Source organism: Tupaia chinensis, unplaced genomic scaffold (genome assembly GCF_000334495.1).
Source record: "Tupaia chinensis unplaced genomic scaffold, TupChi_1.0 Scaffold000259_1, whole genome shotgun sequence".
NCBI lineage: Eukaryota > Metazoa > Chordata > Mammalia > Scandentia > Tupaiidae > Tupaia > Tupaia belangeri.
In genome coordinates this window covers 1,316,502-1,328,730 of record NW_006159739.1, presented here as the reverse complement: position 1 = coordinate 1,328,730, position 12,229 = coordinate 1,316,502, and the positions used below count along the sequence as shown (strand labels likewise).

General features: G+C 40.8%; 1 protein-coding gene across 1 annotated transcript in view; it reads left to right on the top strand.

The window, feature by feature from the left end:
- ZYG11B (zyg-11 family member B, cell cycle regulator) overlaps positions 1-12,229 on the top strand; it is an 87,980-nt gene that overhangs the window by 47,220 nt on the left and 28,531 nt on the right. Inside the window, 3 exon segments of the mRNA XM_006149383.3 lie at positions 4,542-4,682; positions 4,959-5,059; positions 5,061-5,133. Coding sequence (XP_006149445.1) covers positions 4,542-4,682; positions 4,959-5,059; positions 5,061-5,133 — 315 coding nt within the window.

The window sequence follows — 12,229 nt, the reverse complement described above, 5'->3', positions numbered from 1 at the left end:
TGGAGAGGTTTTCGCTATAGGGCGCGTGCGCTCGCCAGACAGACAGAGACAGTGAGAAATCACCCCCAAGAGGGGATGGTCACGCCGCAATCCCTTCTCCGCCATTCTCCTCTTGGGATCTTGGGCATGCACGCTCACGCGCTCGGCGTGAGATTTAAGCCACCGGGTCCGGGACACAAACTACGGTTGACTACGTGGGAATCCAGCGACATAGCCATTACGCTAACTGCTGGTTCCCACTTCATTTTTCTTAAGAATTATTTTATTTAATTTTATTTATCTATTTATTGTTAATTTGACCAGAGAGGGACAGAGCGAGAGGGGCAGGGAAAAGTCACCAGGTCCGGGACTCTAGCCCTTGTCAGCTATGTGGGAATCCAGCACCCTTAACCATCACACCACCTGCTGACTCCTAACTTAATTTTTTTAAAGAATTGTTTAATTTCATTTATTATTGTTATGCTTTAATTCACTGAGGAGGAGAGAGAGAAAGAAAGAGAGAAGGTAAGAAAGTGAACTCCAGGTCCAGGACTTGATTCATGGTTGGCCATGTGAGAGTCCAGCACCTTAACTACCATGTCACCTCCTGGCCACTCACTTAATTTTTTTATCTTCATTTTATTTATGTCCTTTATGCAAAAGAGCGCAAGGAAGAGAGACAAGTGCCCTGAACAAGGTGCTCATGTCATGTTCCTCCTATCCTTCCAGCCAGCCAGGACAATTGGTACACCCACTGTTGTGCTTCTCTGGTAAAAGTAGGCTTAGGACAAGAGCACGGAGCCTTCTCACATGGTTTCTAGGATTGCCCAGAGGCAGTGTTATGGTCTGCACCACTATGACTGGGCTCAGTTCCTCTTATTTTATTTTTTTATTTTGTCAGCGGGTGTATGTACTTGCCAGAGAGAGAGAAAGAAACAGAGATAGAGAGAGAAAGAGAAAACACTTCCCAAAGGACATGGTCATGCCACAGTCACTTCTCCATTTCTCCATCCTGTCGGGATTTGGGGCACACATGCAAATATGCCCAGCATGTTTTCCAGTGCACCAGGTCTGGGATTCAAACTGCAGTTGGCCATGTGGTATCTAACTCTCATAACCATGAGGCCAAGGAGCTGGCTGCTTTCTCTATTTTAAACTGTTTACAAAAACTAGTATATTCAGACACTTCTTAAACCGATTAGACTGAATATGTTGATTAGATTGAAGACCGAGGAGCCAGATTGCTTGATTCAAGACTTTATCACTTGTAGAGACGTGTTGATCACTGCATAAAACATAAAAGCAATGTAACTGGTTTAGAATATTTAACATTTTAGTAAAAAAATTCCTTAACTGAATATTCAAAGGTAACTTGAAGGAACCAGCAGATGGCATAATGGTTACATTGTTGAACTCCCACATAGTAGACCACAGTTAAAGTCTTGGACCTGGTGGTTTAAAACTCACACAAGGCACATGTGTATGCATGCCCAAAGTCCTGAGATGAGAATGGAGAAGGAGTTGCAGCATAGCCACCGCTCCCCCACCCCCGGGGGGTGGTGGTGATTTCTCGCTTTCTCTCTCTGGTGAGCAAATACACCCTATAACAAAAATCGCTCTTAAAAAATGTAGCTTGAGGGGACCAGCAGTTGGCGTAATGGCTATGTCGCTGGACTCCCATTTAGCCAACCACAGTTCGAGTCCCGGACCCGGTGGCTTAAACTCATACTGGGCACGTGCGCGTGCATGCCCAAGATCCCGAGAAGAGAATGGTGGAGAAGGGATTGTGGCGTGGCCATTTCCCCTGGGGGGATGATTTCTTGCTTTCTGTCTTTCTCTTTCTCTCTGTCTGTCTTTCTGGCAAGTGCACATACCCTATAGCAAAAACAATAAGCGTAATGGCTATGTCGCTGGACTCCCATTTAGCCAACCACAGTTCGAGTCCCGGACCCGGTGGCTTAAACTCATACTGGGCACGTGCGCGTGCATGCCCAAGATCCCGAGAAGAGAATGGTGGAGAAGGGATTGTGGCGTGGCCATTTCCCCTGGGGGGATGATTTCTTGCTTTCTGTCTTTCTCTTTCTCTCTGTCTGTCTTTCTGGCAAGTGCACATACCCTATAGCAAAAACCTCTCCAAAAAAAATGTAGCTTGAGGCTGTATTTCATATAAGATTTATAAAGCTGTTGGAACCAATTAAGTGTGAGTAAATGAAGTCTGAGCAATCACTATTATTACATATTTTTTCTCTTATAATCTTTTTTATTTCACATTTCTGGCTAGTTTCTCTTTCTATGATGTGATCTTAGTTATTGGAGTTTAGTTCCTAGATTTGTTAATTCATTGGGGATATGGTGACATTTTAGTCATTTCTTTTTACTTACTAGTTGGATTACTTTCATAAAGAACCACTTTCTGTTATCTATATTTGGTTACTTGATGGTAGGTACATAAGCCTCAATTTAAAATAAGTATGTTGGGTTGGCAGGTGGTGTGGTGATTCCCACATGGCCAACCACAGTTCGAATTTCAGACCTGATGGCTTGCTTTCTCACTTTCCCTTTCTCTCTCTATCTGGTCAAATTAAAAAGTAATAAAAAAATTTAAATAAATAAATAATTCTTTAAAAATTTAATAAAATAAGTGTGTTAACCTGTGTAAGTAGAAATTCCTAGATAGGCCTTTTTTTTTTTTTTTCTTATTTTTTAGTTTTGCTATAGGGTACATGTGCTCACTACAGAGAGAGAGGAAGGGAGGGAGGGAGGAAAAGTGAGAAGTCATCCCCTAGGATGGCCATGCTGCAACCCTTACCTCCACTTTCCTTTTAGGATTTTTGGACACACTTGTACATGCATCTGGTGTGTTTCCCAGGCTGCTGAGTCCAAGACTTCATACATAAAGTCAGCCATGTAGGATCCAGCCACCTTAACCACTATACAATCAGATAGCCTGATAGCTTAATTTTTTTTTTTAAGATTTTTGTCATAGGGTGTGTCTGCTTGCTGTAGAGACAGAGAGAGACTGAGAGGGTAAATGAGAAATCACTTACCCCTGGTGGGGACGGCCACACTGCAATCCCTTCTCCGTTCTCCTCCTTGGATTTTGGGCATTCATGCACACGTGCCTGGCATGAGTTTCAAGCACTGGGTCTGGACCTGAATTGTGATTAGTCATGTGGGAGTCTAGCCACCTGCTGCCCAGCCCCCCCCCACGCCCCCACCCCCGGCTTTACTTTGAGCATAACCTCTTGGTTTCAGATGGGAACTTGATAAATCTGGGGAAATTAATTAATACATGTATTTGATGAGTACTTATTGAGTGCTTATTCTAAACCATGTATAATTTTAGCTGTTTGGGTACAGTAATGATTGAATCAACCTAATAAGGGTGATTATGATAGTAGTGATGAAAGAGATATTTTAGGAAGATCTGATAAAGAGTGGTGGGTCAGAGACTCTAAAGTATCATTTAACTTGAATTTGGAAGGATGAGTAGAAATTAGTCAAGTAAAGAAGGAAAAGGATGTTTCAGTCAGAGAGAACATTATATATAATGACCTTTTGCTGAGAAAGAAATTGGTTTACTGAAAGATCAAGAAAAAAAAGACAATGTAGATACCAGCAGGTGGGTTGGTGGTTAAGGTGTTGGCAGAACACGGTTAAAGTCCTGGACCTGGTGGCTTACTTTCTCACTCTCCCTCTCTTTCTGTCTCTCTCTGGTGAGTACATGTGCACTGTAGCAAATTAAAACATCATAATAATGATAAATAAAATAAACATTTTTTAAAAAGCCGGTGTAGTGGGGCTGGCAGGTGGCATGGTGAAGCCAGTAGAGAAGCCAGTGAAACTCAAAATTGTGGAAGCATTGAAGCAATTCAGTGAACAGGCTTTCTTTGTCCCGGAAGCTCTATTTCGAGTCCCAGACCTGGTGGCTTGCTTTCTCATACTCTCTTTCTCTTTCTCTCTGTCCCTCTCTAGTCAAATTTAAATGAATGAATGAATAAATAAATAGTTAAATAAAATAAATCTTAAAAAAAGCCAGTGTAGCTGTGACATTATTAGAGGAAGTGGATTACTTTAAGAGACTGATAGGAGCCTAATCGTGTAGTAAGACTTCATAAGTATTTTGGGATTTATTTTAGTTGTAGTATAGAAGAATTTGCCAATAGGCTTATGTTAGGTTCTGAACATCTCTTCAGGATGAATATAACTGTTTAGAATGACTTTTTTTTTTTAGAGAGATTTTTGCTATAGGGCACGTGTACTCGCCAGAGAGACAGAAAGTAAGAAGTCAACCTCCAGGTGGGATGGCTACGCCACAATCCCTTCTCCTTTCTCCTCTCAGGTTCTTGGGCACACATGCACACATGCCCAGCATGAGTTTGAAGCCACCAGGGCTGGGACTGCAGCAACTTCTTGTGAGTTCAGGGATATAATGTGTTGGAAAGTAACCATTGTTTCAAGATTTACATAACTATCCTGGATGCCATCTATACAAAGGAAGTTTAGATAGAGAAAGACTGCTGAAAGAATTCTAAAAGCTTATCTTTTGGCTACATTCAAAGGTGTCTGGAGAAGCCAACGAAACTCAAATTGCCGAAGCATTGAAGCGGTACAGTGAGCGGGCTTTCTTTGTCCGGGAAGCTCTATTTCATCTTTTTAGCCTGACTCATGTAATGGAAAAAACAAAGCCAGAAATTTTAAAGATAAGAATAAAAAAGTAGATTAAAAATTTTTGAAAATATTTTCTTGGATAAGTAATGATTTTGTGAAGAAATGTGGTGAAATTTTGCATATGGTCTTTGATTTTTATTTATAATGAGATTAATGATGTGTGATTTCAGTTCTTAGCCATAAACAAGAGAGAAGATGTTATACTTAAGACACCTTTGAAATTATAGATCAATAAAGTATAGTTGCTTGCAAAGGGGCTTGTAGTTTTATAAAATGAATTAAAATCACTAATTTTTTTATTTTTCCAGCTTGTGGTCACTGGGATGAGAAACCACCCTATGAATTTGCCAGTGCAACTGGCTGCAAGCGCCTGTGTATTTAACTTGACCAAACAGGATCTGGCTGCAGGTGCCTGTCCGACTCCTGGCTGATGTGACTCATTTGCTACTGAAAGCCATGGAACATTTTCCCAATCACCAACAGGTAAGTATATATGAATTCCATTCTGTTTTTCCTTTAAATGTTTCCTACTCATGTTCTATTTCCATCTATTTCAATTTAATAGACCAAAGCTGGAAATTCAAATACCTTTGGAGTCTGTACAGTAATAAATGTGTGATATGAATGAGTGTAGGAAGACAACTGAAGAGTACATTCCTTTCCTAAAGTATGTAAATCCATTTGTTGGTGTAAATAGTGCAAGCCATACAAAAATTTATCTTCCACTGAAAGACCCCCGACTCAAATAGCCGGTGACCCTTCAGTCCAAGGAGAGTCACGGCAACCCCAATCAACCACAAGAGTCAATTCTTGCTGTAAAACACAAGAGGGCTTTATTGCTAGCGCGCTAGGACTCCACTCCTGGTCACAACAGACTCAGAGGGAAGTGGAGCCCCGAACAAAAGAAACACATAGATTATATAGGCACAAGTTGGAAGGGTGAGGGGAGTGGGGAATGAGGAAATAAGATAAGGGTCTTTTAAGTATGGTTATCTTTTTTTGCTGGCTCTGGCAAGGAGGGTTATTTACGCAAGTGGGCTACAAAGGTATTTTGCAGATGTTGCAACTGGGTCAGGTTAGATACTCAGGGTGGTCAGGTACTGATTTCCTGCGGGGGGGTATACATTTTTGCAGGGATCTGGCTCATGGAGCTGAGCTGGTATGCAGGAAGCTGAGCAAGCCTCAGTGGCTTGCATAGCTCAGGGCTGTTTATCAAGGCGGTGGCACAAGCTTTTGTACAGAAGCAAGAAAAGCAAGTAGTTAAGTTTAATTTTTACAGAGTATTGTTTGAGCTGATTTTTATTCCTTCACCACCTGGATCCTGAGTTTGTGATAATATCAGCAGTTACAAAGGAACTATTCCAGCCTAGGCACTATCAAATGCTAGGATACAGGAATGAGTAAGACATGTATTTTTCATTTCTAACAGTATCGTAGACCATATAACCTTTTTTTAAAAAGAATAATTTATTTAATTGTTATTATTTATTATTGTTATAATTATTTTAAAAATTAGCTATAGGGCATGTGCGCTCACCAGAGAGAGACAGAAAGTGAGAAAGCAAGCTACCAGGTCTGGGAGTCAAACCATGGTCGGCCATGTGGAAGTCTAGCACCTTAACCACCACACCACTTGCTGGCCCCATATAGCCTTTTTTTTTTTTTTTTTTTAGAGGATTTGCCTTAGGATGTATGCACTCACCAGAGAGAAACAGAGATACAGACAATGAAAGGGAAAGTGAGAAATCACCCCCCAGTGGGGAATGGCCATTCCACATTCCCTTCTCTGTTCTCTTCCAAGGATCTTGGGCACACATGCACATGTGCTCAGTGTGATTTTCAAGCCACGTCCAGGACTCAAATTGTGGTCAGCCATGTGGGAGTTCAGCTATGTAATTGCTACGCGATCTGCTGGCCCCCATATAACCTATGTTGTCCTAAGGGTGAATATTAAAAATTTGGCTTGGAGGGGCCAGCTGGTGGTGTGGGTTAAGGGTAATGGACTCCCACATGGCCAATTAGGGTTTGAATCTCAGACCTGGTGTCTTGTTTTCTCACTTTCTCTCTCTCTCTCTGGTCAAATTAAAATAAATCAATAAATAAAATAATTTAAAAAAAAATCTTGGAGGGACTAGCAGTGGTGTAATGGTTATGTTGCTAGACTCCCATGTAGTTGACTGCGGTTTAAGTCCTAGAGCCAGAGGCTTAAAACTCAGGCCAGGCATGTTGTGTGTGCTTGCCCAAGATCTGAGAGGAGAAAGGAGAAGGGATTGTGGTGTGGCTATCCCCACTGGAAGTTGATTTCTTGCTTTCTGTCTTTCTGTCTCTCTGGTGAGCATAAGCACGCTATAGCAAAAATCTCTCTCAAAAAAAAAAAAAAATCTTAGAGAAACCAGAAGGTGGCGTGGTGGTTAAGGTACTGGGCTCCATCATGGCCAACCATAGTTTGAGTTCCAAATCTGAAGGCTTACTTTCTCAGTTTCCCTCCCTCTCTCTGTCTCTCTCTCTCTGTCTCTCTCTGGTGAGCCCTATAGCAAATAGAAAAGTAATAATAAATAAATGTTTTAATTAAAAATATTCTGCTTAGATTTGAATTTGAAATTGAGGAGTGAGTTGGCAAGTTTGTGAAAAATACTCTGGGGCCAGCAGGTGGTGTGATGGTTAAGGTGCTGGACTACTACATGACCGAACATGATTTGAGTCCTGGACCTGACACCTTGCTTTCTCAGTTTCCCTCCCTCTTTCTTTCTGTGTCTGTGTTTCTGGTGAGTGCACATGCCCTATAGCAAATTTAAAAATAATAATAATAAATAAAATTTTAAAATAAATAATTCTGGGACCAGCAGGTGGTGTAATGGTTACCGTGCTGGACTCCCATATGGCTGACCACAGTTTGAATCCTGGACCTGGTGACTTGAAACTCAGGCCAAGCACATGTGCATGTGTACCGATAGAGGAGAAGGGACTTTGGTATGGCGACCCTCCCAGGGAATGATTTTTCGCTTTTTGTCTCTCTGCCTCTCTGTCTCTCTCTGGCAAAATCTCTCTCAAAAAACCCAAAAACTAGGGGCCAGCAGGTGGCATGGTGGTTAAGAGCACTGGTCTCCCACGTGGCTGATAGCAGTTCAAGTTCCAAACCTGGTGGTTTGCTTCCTCTCTCTCTCTCTCTCACTCTGTCCCTCTCTGGTCAAATTAAATAAATAAAGTTAAATAAAATAATTATTTAAAAAGCAAACAAACAAAAAATCCTGTAAGAAAAAAATACTTGGGACCAGCAGTTTTTGTAATGACTACGTCACTGAACTTCTATGTAGTCGTCCATGGTTTGAGTCCCAGACCTGGTGACTTAAACGCAAGCCAGGCGTGTGTGTGTGTGTGGGGGGGTGTGTGTGTTTGAAAAAATCATTCTATCAAGTCTCAACTCTCCTTTCAAATGAGTAGCCAAAAAAAAGCTGGGGAGGTGATTTCTCGCTTTCTGTCTCTCTGTCTCTTTCTGGTGACTGCATGTGCCCTATAGTAAAAATCTCTCCAAAGGGGGACAAAAAGATGCACACACACACATACTCACTCACACACACACACACACACATACACATACACTCTGAGGCCCCAAATCAAGTAAAATAATAACCTGTGTTTGGGAGTGGATCTTTATTTTTTTATTTATTTATTTTTTTAGAGATAGACATATATTTCTTCTGTTGCATATTTCAGACTTCACACTGAGCTTGAGGCACAATGCTACTCTGCGTTCTGCTGAGAGCCCTGATTCGTCGCCTTCCCACGCTGCTCACGAGGGCTTACCCTCTGGGCACACCTGGGAGTGCCTGGAAGCTCAGCGTTGGCCTCAGGAGGGAGTGGATCTTTAAAGCCAGCTTCACTCATTGATAGCAGTTGCCAAACTAGATGAAATTTAGACTTTCTAATAGCCTCTGGAAGCCAGGTGAACAGAAAATTGATGCTGAATATAAAGCTATGACACCATCTCCAAAGGGATACGTCCTTAGTAGAAGGGAGCTATAAATAAACCTGCCTATGTTAGAGAAACAAGAGAATAAGCCTAAATAAAATAGAAGAAAAGAAATAATGAAGACAGAAGTGAAAAGTTATGAAATAAAAAACAAATGTATCATTGGACTAGAGGGGATCAACAATGTCAAGAATTGATTCTCTGAGCATAAGAAGAATTTACAAAATTGATTATGGTAAAATGAGAGAAAGTACAAATAAAAAAGACAAGGAAATGATGGTGACTATAAGGGCATAGGATTTCTTTCTGGGGTTATGAAAATGTTCTAAGTTTTTATTATAATAATACTGCAGAACTCTGAATATTCAAACACCATTGAATTATATGATATGTCGATTAAATCTTTTTTTTCCTAAGTTTTACCATAGAGCATATACATTTGCTAGAGACAGGTAGTGAGAGGGAAGGTGAGATATCATCCCCTGGGGGAATGGCCGTGCTGCAATCCCTTCTCCATTCTTCTCTTGGAACTCTAGACATATATGCACACGTGCCGGCATGATCTAGCCACCAGGTCTGGGACTAGCTCCATGGTTGGGCATGTGACAGTTCAGCACCTTAGCCATTATGCCACTTTTTTTTTTTTTTAAGAATTATTTACTTTATTTTATTTATTCATTTATTTATTTTAATTTAACCAGAGAGAAACAGAAAGAGAGAGAGAAAGAGGGAAAGTGAAAAAGCAAGCCACCAGTTCTGAGACTTAAACTGTGGTCAGTCATCAAGTGGGAGTGTCCAGTGCCTTAACCACCATGCCACCTATTGGTTCCCCATTATGCCACCTTCTGGCTCCCAGTGTTATATATGCATGCCAGTGCTCATGCGTGCACACACACAAACACACACACTTATTTAACATTTATTTATTTATTTGTTGGGATGTTCTTTTTTGAAGTAATTATTGTTATTTATTTAACTTTATTTTATTGCTTTTTAAGAATTATTTTATTTTATTTTAATTTGATCAGAGAGAGACACAGAGAAAGAGAGAGAAAGTGAGAAAGCAAGCTATCTGGTTCAGGACTCAAACGACGGTTGTCTGTGTGGTAGTGTCCAGCGCTTTAACCACCATGCTACCTTCTGGTTCCCATATTATTATTATTTTTAAATTTGACCAGAGAAAGAGAGAAAGGGAGAAAGAGAGAGAACGAGAAAGCAAGATCTGAGACTCGAACCACAGTCAGCCATGTGGGAGTCCAGGATCTTTAACCACAATGCCACCTGTTGACCCCTTGTGATTTGAAAGCTGCTAGGTCCAGGACTCAAACCATGGTCAGCCATGTGGGAATCCAGTACCTTAACCAACATGCCACCTGCTGCCTTCCCTTTCCCAATTATATCTTTGGGGGGGGGGGTTGGAGAGGTTTTGCTATAGGGCACATTCTTATAGAGAGAAACAGGGAGACAGACAGCAAGAAATCACCCCTCAGGGGGGATGGCCATGCCACAATCCCTTCTCCTCCATTCTCCTCTCGGGATCTTGGGCACACACACACATGTGCCCGGTGTGATGTTAAGCCATGGGTCCACAGGTCGACTACATGGGAGTCCAGCGACATAGCCATTACGCTAACTGCTGGTCCTCCCAATTATATCTTAATAAAACCATTATTTATATTTTTGAAGGATTTGGCAAAGATTTTTTTTTCCTTTTCCAATCTTAAAGTAGACACAGATTTGCTTAGAATAGAGATGATTTTAAGAACACACAAAAGTTAAGCACAAAAGATAAGATTAAATTCAGCATTCTAGAGTGATGAAGAGTAAAAGATACTGAGTAGGTACCTTCAACAGAAAACTGATTATCAAGGTGACTGATTACTGATACTCAGAGGCTGAAGTCCTTATACTACAAAAGCAACAACAGTTTGATGTGTGCACTGTACAGTGGAGTTTGTATTAATAAGCTCTACTTGAGCTTCAGTTTGTTACTTAAGAGCAGTTACCATTGTGTAGTATTTAGTAAATGACCTGCATCCATTTTTAATTAAACACACAATATTTTCTACTATAGTATGATTATAAGGCTACAGTATTTATTTTGGACAAACTCCTTAATGTAGTAGTTTTAATATCAATGTTACTCATTCTTTTAAAATGTAAAATGTTTTCCCTCAGTTAAGGTTATAGATCATTTTTAAAATTCCACATGTACCATGACTAGTATATTAAAATTATTTATGCTTAGATATTTATATCTAATATTGGAAGAAAATTTACCAGAGCTGGCCAGCAGGTGGCATGGTGGTGTAGGCACTGGACTCCCACATGTTCCGTTGTGGTTCACGTCCCAGACCTGGCAGCTTGTTTTCTCATTTTCCCTCTCTCTTTCTCTCTGTGTCTGTCTGGTCAAATTAAATAATAATAATAATAATAATAATAATTATCATGAATAAAATTAAGTAAATAATTCTTTTTAAAAAAGAGAAATTTTACCACCAAATTGCTACAATAGATTTTAGTCTGATGTGTTTCTTTTTATTTTATTTTATTTTTATTTTGCTAGAGAGCATACACATTTGACAAAGAGAGGCAGAGAAGAATATGGAGAAAGTATCCCCAAATAGAGCATAATCCCTTATCCTTCATTTCTCCATCTTTTTTAGATTTTGAGCATGTATACACATGTGTATTTGGAGCTGCTGATCTGGGACTTGAACTGTTTGGTCAGCCATGTGAGATCCAGCTCCCTTCACCACCAGATTATGTCACCAGGCTATCCCAAGTAAATGGACAGTCAGATTCTAATTCTTCATCAAAGGTGCTAGAGGAGAAGGTTGTCAGATGCCTTCCACCATAGATCCTAATCCGATGGCCAGAAAATAAGAATTATTGGGACTTGAGCAGATGGCATAATGATTACTTCGGTGGACTCCTGTATAGTCCAACCGCGGTTCGAATCCCAGACCTGGCAACTTAAAATTCACACAGGGTACGTGTGTGTGCATGGCTAAGATCCCAGGAGAACAGAGGAAAAGGAATTGTGGTGTGGCCATGCCCCCTGGGGGGTGATTTCTCCCTTTCTGTCTCTCTCTGTCTCTTTGGTGAGCACACACGTCCTATAGCAAAAATCTCTCCTAAAATAAAAACGTTCTTGGGTCCGGCAGATTGCATGGTGGTTCAGGGCACTGAACTCCCACATGGCTGACCATGGTTTGAGTCCCACACCTGGTAGCTTGCTTCCTCACTTTCTCTATCTCTCTCTGGCCAAATATAAAATAAATAAATAAATTTAAATAAAAAATAAATAATAATTTTTTAAAAAGTTCTTATTTAGGGGGCCAGAAGGTGGTTAAGGTGCTGGACTTCCACATGGCCAGCCACGGCTCAAGTCCTGGACCTGGTGGCTTGAAGGTCACGTTGGGCACATGTGCACGTGTGCCCAAAATTCTAGGAGAAGAATGGAGGAGAAAGGATTACGGAGTGGCCATCTCCCTTTGGGGGGTGATTTTTCACTTTCCATCTCTGATTTCTCCAGCTAGTGCATCTTGTGTGTGTTGGGGGAACTTTAAAAAAAAAAAAAAAAGTTCTTGGGACCAGTAGTTAGTG